Source organism: Dunckerocampus dactyliophorus, chromosome 6 (assembly GCF_027744805.1).
Source record: "Dunckerocampus dactyliophorus isolate RoL2022-P2 chromosome 6, RoL_Ddac_1.1, whole genome shotgun sequence".
Classification (NCBI taxonomy): domain Eukaryota; kingdom Metazoa; phylum Chordata; class Actinopteri; order Syngnathiformes; family Syngnathidae; genus Dunckerocampus; species Dunckerocampus dactyliophorus.
In genome coordinates, this window is record NC_072824.1 from 1,485,016 (window position 1) to 1,498,555 (window position 13,540).

The 13,540-nt window shown below is 43.6% G+C and overlaps 1 protein-coding gene across 7 annotated transcripts in view; it reads right to left on the reverse strand.

Moving 5' to 3' along the window:
* Positions 1-13,540, reverse strand: part of lrba (LPS responsive beige-like anchor protein) — a 284,780-nt gene that overhangs the window by 226,288 nt on the left and 44,952 nt on the right. For all 7 annotated transcript variants that reach the window (XM_054778104.1, XM_054778108.1, XM_054778107.1 and 4 more), the window contains exons 20-22: positions 11,304-11,427; positions 11,015-11,207; positions 989-1,996 (exon numbers count right to left, since the gene is read on the reverse strand). In XM_054778104.1, coding sequence (XP_054634079.1) covers positions 989-1,996; positions 11,015-11,207; positions 11,304-11,427 — 1,325 coding nt within the window. The remainder of the gene's footprint in view (positions 1-988; positions 1,997-11,014; positions 11,208-11,303; positions 11,428-13,540) is intronic.

Below are 13,540 nucleotides of genomic sequence, written 5' to 3' on the forward strand. Positions count from 1 at the left end.
TACGCTTCTAGCATATTCATATATTCATGTTTGTTTTTCCACTTGTTACAAACATTGCTAAACACGTAGCCTGTACATTGAATACACAATCTATAAGACGTCATTACTTCTATTAACATTGTTTTCTACCCAAACAAATCAAAGTGATGAAGGTGTTGCACCTGAGAAATTGCAGGAAAAGTGCTGTGAAAAAGTGTTTGCCCCCTTTAAATATTAGTCAATGACAACACAACTCAACACTTTATGCACTTTTTAAACAAAACTTTTTATTAAGAAAAAACATCCAAAGCTACATGGGTCTTTCACACAGGCCCAGTGATTTAAAACATAACTTAAGTGAGATGAATTGAGATCTATCAGTGTCACAAAAGACCCCACAGCAACATCCAAACAAGTGCAGGTCTCACTTGCCTCAGTTAAGGTCAGTGTTCATGACTCCACCATAAGAAAGACACTGGACAAAAACGGTTCCAAGACCAAAACCACTGCTGAACAAAAACAACATTAAGGCCTAGAAAACATCTTGATGATCCCCAAGACTTTGGGAAAATACTCAAAAGTTGAACGTTCTGGAAGGTGTGTGTCCCAGTACATCTGGCATTTCAGAAAAAGAACATGATAGCAAAAGTAAAGTACGGTGGTGGTAGTGTGATGGTCTTCAGGACCTGGAAGACTTGCTATGATAAATGGAAGCATGAATTCTGCAGAAAGATGCTGTGGCATGACCAACTGTGCAAATTTCCTCCCCAGCGCTGGAAGAGACTCATTGCAAGTTATCACAAACACTTGATTGCAGTTGTTGCTGCTAAGGGGGCCAACCAATTATTAGCCTGTGTTGAGTTGTGTTGTCATTGACTAATATTTACATTTGTTTGACGATGTGAAACATTTAAGTGTGCAAAAAAAGAAGAAAGCAGGAAGGAGGCAAACACTTTTTCACACCACTGTATATGACATGTACTAATTAAAAAAGGAAAAGGAGGCATACCGCTGCGGGTGTCTCCTTCAGTTCCAGCCTCTCAGTGTCTAAGGCCACGTTGGCCACATCCAGTCGGGCTATCTTGATCTCTTTGGTCTTGTGGATAGCAATGCTTGCTGCTGGGCCGCTAGATGGAGTTTCCTCCCCAGTGGCAGCAGCGGTGGCAGTGGTGCTGGTGGCATCTGAGGGTGGTGAAGTTGAAGCAGAGGCTGCCTCCTGGTCAGTAGGGGGCACTGTGGGCTGCTGGTCTGACGGTGCAGATTCTTCTTGACCTTTTGTTGGTGTCTCCGTGACAATTTGTTCCAAGGTGTCAGCTGATGCAGCCTCTGCTCTCTGATGTTTGTCATTGCTTTCTTCATCTTCCTTCGTCAAGTTACGCCTGTCATCTCCTTGATCTGCTTCATTGTTCCCTCCCTCCTTAACAGCCATGCCCACTTCCTCCTCGGTCGCGGCCGAGGCAAACGAGGACTCTTCTTGGCTGTCGTCCACCTGTTCGCTAGTGGAGGACACGTCAACAAGGTCCTCGTTGAAGACGGAGGCACCGCCCAGCGTGCTGTTGTCCAGAGAGGCAGTGGGTTCTTCTTCAGACACCACCGCAGTACCCGAGTCTGCTTCGTTAGAAGGGCCTTCGGACTCAGTTACTTGTTTTGTGTCTACTTCTTTCTCGAGCTCATCGTCAGCCGTTGCAGGTTTCTGTGTGCCGTCAGCAGTCTGCTTTGTGCTCCCATTCTGTCCGTCCACCACAGGCAGTCTTTGCTTGTCCTCCCCCTCTTTGGGCGCAGCCATGGACGCCTTTGCCTGAGACACATCAGTGGACGACTGCGTGTCCACTGTGAGTTCAATGACGGTGGACGGGGGCGGGCCTTCTGAAGATTGTCCATTCACGCAAACTGTGGTGTCCGAACTTTGGCTGACCCCAGAGACTGTTCGGATTGGGCCGACAGACCCGGCAGACTCCTGATGCTGGTACTGGCGGAACATGCGGGACAGGCTCTCTTTGTGCTGCTCAAAGGTGACCTGCAGATGCAAAAGGATAAAACCACAGAGTTTAGTTCAGGTTAGTACAGTAGGAGTGTCCTTCATTTCCATTGTAAGGAGTCCCAACATGTCTGAGGTTACCAATTTACTGATTAGAGCAGGGGTGGGCAAACTGCGGCCCGCCGGCCACATCAGGTCTGTCGTGCGTCTTAATCCAGCCCACCGGGCATTTCCAAATTCCTTTTTTTTTTTTAATCTTTAATATCAAAAGAGTAGCCGGCAACATGACTTTCAGTGCTACCGTGGCACACTTGAGTCGCCAAAGTCGTCAGACGCCATCTGTAGCTTAAGAAAAAAGCCAACACCCACGCCACACAATGGAACTACCTACGGCACCGTGTGGGCATACAAACAAATACCTGCACACAACACACATGCCAAAACAACAACCACATATTCCTGCCACAAGGCATGCTGGGTAGCTTGTGGTAGTCCTTCTCCCAACATTTTGCCGTGTTGGTTTCACTTTTACTTGGTTGTAAAATATGTCGAGGAGGTCGTCAGAGAGGTAAAGAAGGAGGAGTTAACATACTCTTGATAGCCAGTGTATTACCCAGCATGCCTTGCGGGCATTTGGAAATAACAGTTTCAAGTTACATGTTAAGTTTAGCCTGTGTGTGCACTTGGAAAAATAAGACAGCAAGGATTAAGGCCATTGTTTGTCAGTGGCGGATGTTTAAAAACAGCTACTACAGCACATGAGCCTGGCACATGTCCTGGGGCCTCACTTATCAAATTCTGCGTGGAAATCTGACTGAAAGTCTGCGTACGCCAGGAACCCTAAATATTCAAGCACACGCACACACGCAATTTTTGCTTCACCGACTATCCTAATGAGTGGTCAGACATCAAGGCAAACGTTTCCATTTTTAGTGAGCATGTTTCTACATTTTTCCTCACTGATAGCACGGTTCAGATGAACAAAAGCTGTTTCATTTAAAGGTGGACGCAATGACTCAAAACGGGGATGAAGTCGATGATGTCGAAAATGAACAGCTGTAATTCCACACGGATAGTTTAAAAAGGACAGTAACGCCATCAAACTATGAGGTATGTTAGAATTCTTTTACCAGGAACTAATGTGCGTTTCAAGGCACAACCAAAGAAAAGCCCATCATTTGTGGAAAAGGAAAGAGGAAGTTAACACACACGGCCCTGACACTGGCCACACATGGTAAATAAATGTTGCTTGTGATGACATACGCAACGAAAAACTGTCCTATTTTTTGGATAAATTGGAGAAAAAAGCGAGAAACTGAGCACTGAGGACTTATTAGCTCTTTGTCTTGTAAACGTAATCCCTGGAAAGAATGATTTAATTGACAACCTGATGTCGTTAGTGGATTCTTCTTTATGACAGACCAAAGAAGGGTGAACGTGAACTCCCGCCTGCTAGCATCTGATAGCGGTGGAGCAGACTGCTGCTCTACAAGCATCTATGGTTGGCGTCGGCGTTTGAGGAAGAGCCCATCGTAGATTAGCAACAGATACTATTAGCGAGCGTGTCCGGCATGGACAACGATCCTCCCGCGCCTAATTGAAGAGCTGGCATTAATCACTGGGGCCGCAGGACAGAAAGTCAAAGATGGCTTGGTGGGCTGAGTGAAACTGGACCCCCCTTAAACCCGAGGCTATTTGAACAGCAGGAAGGAATTGAAAAGCAAAAAGAATACAAATGGAGGCACAAGCATGTGACTAATTGGAATAAGAAGAAAGTCAAAGGCTGATTGTTAGTAATGAATTAGGCGTTATTGTTGTAAATTAGCCTGCTACACGGCTGCTCATTAATCTTGCCTAGTGGGAAGCACTGACTGCTAATCCATAGCTGCCTCTGGAGTGCACAGCCTACTCACTCTTCCAACTCATCATTCCTTTGGCCTTAATTGGACGTTTAGCCCTTGTCACTGCGCCATCCGTACCGGAAACACCATCCTGCATGTGCACAATGAGTCTACATCCGGCCGGCCTATTTTTCGGTGTAAGGCACGCCGCGATGTCGACTACGCATGTGTAATCCACGTCATCCGTCCATCTATTTTACAGCTGTTACAGATCGTAAACGTCAGGCAAAATGATTTCTACGATGCCAGGCCTTCCATGAGACGAGGTTGGATAAAGTGACATGTGCATCTACATATGCCTGTTCCATTTCCTGGTTTCGCTGTGCCACACAGGCTGGATGACAAGAGGGTTCACTCTGCATGTGTCTGTGCACGTTGCTTCTATAGTGGCATGAATGGAGTGAACCTCCTGTCAACTATTCAGACTCTTTGCCCCAGTATGTGGAGGCGGAGGCTACGTACCGGTTGCACTAGCAGTGCTAGCAGTTAGCAAGCAAACATTTGATCTGCAAAGTGAAGGGTGTTGCTCGCTGCATTGCAGGGAGGTGCAGCCTTTCGGTGCAGCTGAGGGGCCAGCATTTCGGGAGATGCTGGAGTTGCCTGGGAAGGCGTGCGTGCACATGTCGCGGGCAGCGGTTCCGGAGCTGCGTGGCCGAGTGGAGGATGACGTGTTGAAGTGCAATCAGCAACATGGCATTTTACGCTGCAATTCTGCTGTGGTCCAGCTCAAATGTGACCCCTACATTAGTTTAACAATAGCACTACATAACTGCGTGTGTGTGTGTAGGTTTTATTGGAGTGGGGTTTTTTTCTTAACCTAGACTGTTCTAGATAGTGTAGCATTGCCGGGAGCACTTCCTGTTTCCCAGCGCACTTTGCTGTACTGTACTTTTATGACACCATGAGTCGGATTGGTATGTGACGTGGTGACCTCCCGCGATTTCAGTGGGGTTGACAAGTTCATTGTTAGCTGTGTTGTTACTCTGCTTGCAAAATAAAGAGTTACCACTTCCTCACCGACTTGTGAGTGCCACAATAGGCAACTTCACACAGGTACACCATGAAAAATGTATGAAAAAAAAATTTAAAAAAAAGTTGATACTGTATCGATTATTGATGATAATTTATGGCCCATTTATCACCAGCAAAACTTGTTATCGTGACAGGCCTGTACTACACATTTGTAATCTCTCCATCAATTTTACAGCAGCTAGAGAGCGTACACATCAGGCAACAAGATTTCCACCACACACAGCCCCGCCCACTCTCAAAAAAACGTTGGAGAAATGACAACATAATCAATTTTCCTTTATATCATATCCATGGTGCAAGTACATTCATTATAAGCCCTCCTTTCTTGGTTCCATCTTTTTTTTTTTTTTTTGCTACAGAAGAAAAGCATTTGCTAGCAAGATATGTTTGGATGGATGCTTTTTCACTGTTTAGGAAAAAACTATCTGAATCCTGTAGATGAATCCATGATGGCACTCTGCTTCTGGTTGTTTCCATTCCAATATGACTGCATTTTGTGTTTTCTTTTAAATGCTTTATGGTGTTTGTATTTATTTATGTACATTACAGTATATGTGGCCGGATATGACGTTTACGTCTGTGGCGCATCTGCACATAAGAAACTAACAGCCAACATATCACAACTGTGAAGCATGGTTTGTGTCCATTTATGTTCATACATGTCAAAAATGACCACAAAACCACCACAGCATGTGATGTCACAGAAGCGTTTCGGTAAAAATTAGCAAAGGGAGGAAGTGATGTAGGTCTCGTGCAAGAGCAAAATCGATCACGTTTGTGGTAGAGATTACAGAGTGACAGCCCTAATTACAATTATAAAAAAGAGTCTGCATTCAAATTGCTGTGTGGGTGTTCGCTTGACATTTGTGGCGCCCTCTATGGGCTGTGTCCAAAACACATGCTGGTGTAGTTGTAATACAGATCAAAAACCCAATGACTTACGGACTATTACTCAACAAATCCCACCCCTTTGCTTGATGGCGGCCATGTTTTTCAACCAATCTTGCTCCCATTTTACACACGTGCCCTAAAAGCGTGTATCAAATTTCAGCCTCAAGTTACACCCGGTTGTACTGGAGCGTGCATCAAGGTGTTTCAGGCAAGATTATCGGGGTGACTGGTGTACCAAGACGGATGAGGGGGCACCTTGGGCGGGAGGGTGGGCAGCAGCTGGAAGGGATGTCGTGTCAGCGTGCACACCTGCACTAACATCTGTCTGGCAGATACGGTAGCAGCTTGAGATGCATTAAATACGCGCAGTGCTCGCTTCACTAAAAAACACTAGGACGCCTGGGAAGTCAAACAACTCCAACTTTGACTCAAATGTTTGTCATGATGACCACAGAACCCAAAACCAAACTCACTGCAACAAGACAATGCAGTATGCACGTCTTTGTCCTGGCTGCTCAGCACAACACCTTTATCATACCTTTCATCACCACATTCACCACGTGTCAACTTAAAGGAAAAATGCTCCTTTTTTTAAATGTTGCCCTTCATCCTCAATCCTGATGTGAAACATGAGCACGTCTTTCCCTTTTCTGTGTGTCCTAAAGCTAGCATGTGGGAGTTAACAGTGCACGTAGCAGCACACACCTATTTCCACTATAAAGCCCTCTAAAAAACCTCCAAAAAACGCCAACAATGTTGACATTTTCCATAAGTGAGCTGTATATAAAGCAAGCTGCAGCGACATTGTTACCGTAGCAGCTAACAGGAAGGACTATTTTTCTGGTACGGTAACGGGCCCGCTCCAAAACAATGCCACAGGACACCAATGTGTACTGACTGGGAAACAAGAACAAGCATATGAACAACTAGGAATGGACAACCAAATGATGTGGAAAGTAGGTTCTTTCTGCACGGCTAGATGGACTGTGTTGTGATATCATGTGCTATGTGCTCCATGTATCGCAATCAATATCATGGTGACTGACTCCGTCTGGTCCAGCTGGTCCGGGACGTCTTTTCCACTTGATTTTGGGTCGGTGGGAAAAGGTTTCTGCCACTGCGGGGTTTGTTAGCGCTAACGACTCTTCCTTGGTTGGGATGCAGTCTCTTGGAGCAGTGTCCTCCTCGCCATACACACCAAGCCTTTCCATCCATGGTGACACTGTACGCCACTCAGTGCAGCACAAACACTCCAATTCTCCACATTTACACCACCAAGGCGTGCCGGCCCTGACTCTCTCGGCCCCCTCGGCCCCCCCGTCCGCTCCCACGCTTCACTCTCTATTCTTGCCCGCTCAGCCTCTAAAAGCTGTAGCTCATTCAGGCTCAAGAAGATAAGGTTCAGGATCGTCGTTTGTCCAAAAGTAGTGGTCAGGAAGTCTGCCATGATTAGTAGTAGCAAACAGACACGTGCTTTCTATGCTGCTGCTGCTGATGGAAGTAGCGTTAGTTCCTATCTATGGGCTCTGTCAAATCAATGCACCCAGGAAACAAAATGATGAAAATACTGCAAGTATTACATGTCATCATGAATGTACCTGGTACTGCATGATCACAGCATGGATAGAAAATCATTGAACCTTGTTGGAGGCTTTTTTTAGAGGGCTGTATAGTCCAAATAGGTGTGTCCCATTACGTGCATTGTTAGTTCCCTCCTGCGAGCTGTTTTTCTCTCTTTAGAAGACACAGAAAAGGGAAAGACATGTGGTCATCTTTCACATAAGGATTATGGATGATGGGCAAAATGTTTAAAAAAGGGCACTTTTCCTTTAAGGCTGAGTAAACACCCTAATGTTGATATTGTTTTCTTTTTACACTTGCATGGCAGTTAACAATGTTGGTTTGTACGAGCAAGGAATTCCTTATTTCTATTTGGATGACTGGGAATGGAACATGTACTAACTAACACACTACAACAGTCTTCTGTGCTTTCATTTTCTTTAGAAAAACACATACAAGGTCCTTTTATTATCATAATAATTCTAATTATTAGGTCCTTTTCATTTGAACATATAAAAATGTGTTGTTTTGTTGGTGTGTCGGCAGTGGCTTCACTTTAAAAATGGACATGTTAGAGCCACATGAACCCCCTCCGGGTCCCGACAAGCTGGGGGGTTTTACCCTTCTTTCCTGTAAAGTGCTTTGAATGACCTTGTGTAGGAATTGTGCTCTAGAAATAAACGTGCTATTCCTGTCTTGTGTGTGTTAAAGATGCACACTCCCAAATAGCTTTGGGGTAGAATACACTGGTGGTTACTAAGGTGGTGCAAAAGTACCAACAGGACATTTCATCTCGCTGAGATGACAATGTTACTGCTTATGATGAACATTTTTTTTTAAAAAGAGTGAGCGTAAAAGGGTCAGATGTTTGTGAGTGAATGTATGCGCTGATGAGGAGGCTCCCTGTTGGCTCGCGTGGATTTATGAGGCCTTGTTTCTCCGATTGGACTATTCCCATGAATATTCAATGCAGCTCCGAGCGAGAAGGGCTTCCTCAAGAGGAAAAAGGAGGGTAACGAGAACACGAGCCTGGCGACTGGTATTCAAAGAAACACACACACACACACACACACACACACACACACACACGGAGAGAGCCCTGCAGCGGTGGGAGGAGGGAGCAACAGTGACAAACAGCTCTGGCGCTACAAAGGTGGCAGGAAATCTATCAAACGCCACAATAAAATTGCAATTGAGTTTCTTTAGCTTTTTTATAGCACATGCATGTATCTTTTGTGGCCTGCACGCCACCCCCACCTGCAACTGCTGGAAGAAGAGGACAGGTCCCGTGTGCATGTGTGTGTAGAGCTCACATTCTACAAGAACTACACGCTTCAATTATCTGCACCAAAGAGGTTACGTTTTCATCAACGTAAAATAGGGCTATGCTACGTGCAAGCATGGGGAGGATAAAGGTGCACAGCTGCTTTACTTTTACTTTCTTTTTTCGTTTTCCCATTGCATTGGCAGTCTTAACTACAAAATCCAAGCCTATGCAGGAGGTGGTGGTTAGCAATGTCCAATTGTATGATTCCAATTGTTACCAAGGAAAAAAAGAAACACAGTTGGAGCTCATCAAATAAGAATAAAATCTTTTTTTAAGCATTTCTTGAAACCAAACATAGTAACAGACAGAGACATATAGTAGACTACGACCACAGTACAGTAATGCACGACAATCAGTTTCTGTGGAAAAAGGTTTGAATTATTCTTTATTCATTATTATGTCTTTATTATTATTATTTGTATTCTAGTTTATATACACACTATATATATATACTGTAAAAATTTAGAGTGTGTGTGTGTATATATATATACACACACACACACACGTATATATATATATATATATATATATATATATATATATATATATATATATATATATATATATATATATATATATACGTGTGTGTATATGTATATACACACACACACACACACACACACACATATATATATATACACACACATATATATATATACATATTCACATATACATACATAGATATATATACACACACACACACACACACACACACACACACATTCTAAATATATATATGTATATGTATATATGTGTGTGTGTATATATATGTATATATGTATGTATACACACACACACACACATATATATGTATATATATATATATATTTAGAGTGTGTGTGTGTATATATATATATATGTGTATATATATGTGTGTGTATACACACGTGTGTGTAAATATACATATACACACACATATATATACACATATACATACATAAATATAATATATATATATATATATATATATATACACACACACACATTCTAAATATATATATGTATATGTGTGTATATATATATATATATATGTGTGTGTGTGTGTGTGTATACACACACACACACATATATATATATATATACACACATATACACACACACAAAGTATATATATACACACTGTATGGTGCACAATAATTATCGGTCCGATGATGCCATAACATAAAAATAGCTCCAATAACTGATAATTTAAAAATAAAAATGCTCCACTGAGGCAAGATTACCCGTAACGTGCGGCTAAAGCAAACAAAGCACTCCTTTTTTCTCCTGCCTGTGATGTCAGCCGCCAACTAATGCTAATTTCTTCCAGGCCTTCTTACCTCCAGGTGTGCACAAACTACACTTACGTCCACGTTTGAAAAGGTAGATGTCAAAAAGTTATTAGTGGCATATCAGCCTTGAGAAGCAGGGAGTTATTGGTATCGGTTTGGTGCTCTACTCTATTTCAGCACATTTCTGTATAAAAAAGAAATTTAAAACAGCCTCATAGTCAAACAGAACAATTTGGCTTTTTCTTTATTTCCCTGTCCCTCATAAAAGTATTTGTTTTGTTGGATGTTCTGAAAGTGACGTAGCAATGAGAGTCTGAGAACTATTGGTTTGTACAGTATGTGGTACCCAGACAGCCTGCCTGCGCCCCCTACTGGCGTCTGGCACCTACTGCACATATCACATGCACGTCTTTAACGGAGCCTTCACTCCCCCTGACCACAATCCCACAGCGTCCCACCGATACGTCATTGTGGAGATGTGTGCTCCGTGAGTGAAAGGTACTGTATGCATAAATAAAGCATGATTGATTTAGCTGGATTGCTGACGTGATGAGTCAGGTTCAATGACTAAAAGGAAGCTAACTTGCAGTAAATCCACATCTCATCTGCACATCCAAATGATGGAACTACCGGTGTCGTCCGTCTGCCTCATTAAAAGGATGAAAGGGCCTGACTGCAGCCCACACCAAATCTAAACCTGCCACATTTCCACCACCTCCGAATGAAATCTTTTATAGCCTCCCACTACGACCACTGCTTCTGCCTTTACCAGGCAGGTTATAGGTCATATTGTTTTTGCAAAGAAACAGCATAGATTCAATCCTTGTATGCCCCCCCCCCATTCACAAAAATACAATACAAATTTCAGTAATGATCCACTGCACTTTGGCTTTTTATGCTTTGAAGAGCATATCAAGAGAATACTGTGCATTTACTTCCATTTGCTTTTGGAGTAGAATGATTCTTTAAAATGGAGTGGCCACAGGATACATGCTCGTTCCTTGGCAGAAATAAAAATGAGGAAGACCTGCAGATAAGAAAGTGTGCGCGTCCTGGCGATAACGAGCAGTCTGACCTTGGAGTGTGTGATGGACAAGGTGTCCACCCAGACGCGCCAGCCGCCCCACTCGTACTTGATGGCGTGGTAGAGCAGGATGCGGAAGACGGCGTACACCATCTCGGTGACTTTCTGCTCCTCGCCGCCGCGGGGGTTGATGAAGCACAGCGACAGCATCCACTCCTGCCACACCGAGCACTGCAGCAGGCTCCTGGGAGGCCCACACGGGACACTGGCGTGAATCTCACCACTGTGTGTGTGTGTGTGTGTGTGTGTGTGTGTGTGTGTGTGCGTGTGTGTGTTTTACCTGCGGTTCTCCCTGCTGTTGTTGAATAGCTTGATCATGTCGGACAAGAACACCTTGCGCACCTCCATGCTTTCGGCCGACAGTGGGGAGCTCTTTAGCAAGGCGGCTATGACCTTCAGAATCTCTAAAATTCAAATGAAAAAACCCTGGTGAGGCTAAATAAGGTGCCAGTATTGCATTTGAACACCACTGACAAGTGTTAAAGAAATGCATGCTGGTAGACTTCCACAACGTATCCCGTGGTTGCTGGCCCCTCAGGGGTTGTGACCCAAGACCCCCAGTGGATGATGACAAACCGCAAATAATGGGCACGCCCATAAAATGTATAAAGCAGTGATTCTCAGCAGGTGGGGCGCCACCCACTCTTTCAGAGGCTCATGGAGCTTCATCTTGCACTTTTATTCTGAAAGGGATGTATTGATCCAGGGGAATCTGCCATAGCATGGAGTAGCAGGTACATGCATGACAACATGCCATACTTGCAGTCTTTTCATCATTTTAAGCACTAGCCCAACTTCCTTCGTATTGCCAAACAGCTGTTTTTGTGTAGTAGGTTTTTTTTTGTTCAACTACTTTTTGGGGAGCCGTCACCACAGTTTTTGTAGTATTTTGCAGTATTTCATTTTTGTAACTACTTTTTGCATTGTACTTCTCATAGGTTGGAATGTTTTTTCAACTATTTGTGTGTTTTTTTTAACTGTTATTTTTTTGTTTTGGGGTAGTATTCTGCATAGTTGTTTTTTTAAATGAATGGGCGTACATCACATAGTTGCGTAGTTGTTTTTTTTAACCATTTTCAGTCAAGTTTTGTAGTTTTTAAAGGAAAGGTGCACTTTTTTTTATTTTGCCCATGTGAGACATGAACACGCCTTTCTCTTTTCTCTGCATTCTAAAGATTTAAAAACAGACCAAAAAAAATGCACGTAATGGGACACGCCTATTGCACCTATCAAAACATCCCCCAACAAGGTTTTATGGTTCTCTATCTGTGCTAACAGGTACATTCATGATAACATGTCATACTCACAGTATTTTGGGAACTTCCTTCCTGGGTGCATTGATTTCAAATAGCAACATAGAAAGGAACACTAGGCCTAGCCTCAAAAACAGAAACACAGCAGCAGTGGTGGCAGCTCCAATGTCACTATGCCAGTAAGGGCGTAACTATGTTAATAATAATAATAATAATAATAATAATAATAATAACAGTGTGGTTAATATGCAGCTCACATTATGGAAATAGATGTTCTTTCAGAAGGCTTTATACTGTACATGGAATAGGTGTGCATTCATTTTTACCTGTTTTTCTATCTTTATCTATCACAGAAAAGAGAAAGACGCGTGTTCATGTTCCACTTACGGATTGCAGATGTGCAAGATTCCAAAAAAGTGCACTTTTCCTTTAAATCCAATTTACAGAACAATCCCAGGCATGGGGTAAACCATTCTTTTTCCCCTGCAGATAGCGCCATCCAACCACTTTGTATTGAGTGACATTATTGCCATAACATCTTATTTTTTTGACAATTGAAAGCAGAAAAAAGCGGGGATCTACTGTGCATACAGTCTGTGTACGTTCCTCCAGCAATCAGCAGCTAAGCGGTGGATTGGACTGAACGTGTGCAAATCATTGTGTCACAGTGCGGGTGGTAGCGGAAAGCTTGCTAGGTATGGTCGTGCTTTTGCTCTTGCTCGGTGGAAGGCTTGGCTCCACTTAAAGCGCAGCGAGCGTTTGGATGAATTATCCAGACAATGTCAGTGGTCATTTGCTTCCAAGAGAGACGTCGGGGTTTGGGTTACACGGCGATCTCGTCAGACCTTGGCATGGAGCGCGGCCTGGCCAGACCGTGTGTGTTGTTTCTGCTGCGCCTTAGTCGCTCAAATTATGAGTCGCTGAACCTTCACTGCCAGAAAATGAGCCCAGCATGCATGCACGCATGCGGGGGAAGGAGCAGCTTTACTTTTTGCATTTTTGCTTTGCTTCTTTTCCCTTCCAGTTAAACGGCGCTTCCTGCCTTTGTTTGATTGGCTCTGACGTTACTAAAGACTGCAATCAGAGGACCATTTGGGGAGTTTGTCACAGATTAAATCAAGAAAATGTGCAGCAAAAAAAACAGAACCAGTGCTCTATGATCCATTTGGCCCCGTCTGAGACGCTTGGGCTTTTTCAACAGTCATGGCTGCACATAATCAGCGTGGGACTGCAGTCGGACTGTCAGATTCAAGCCGGACGCTTG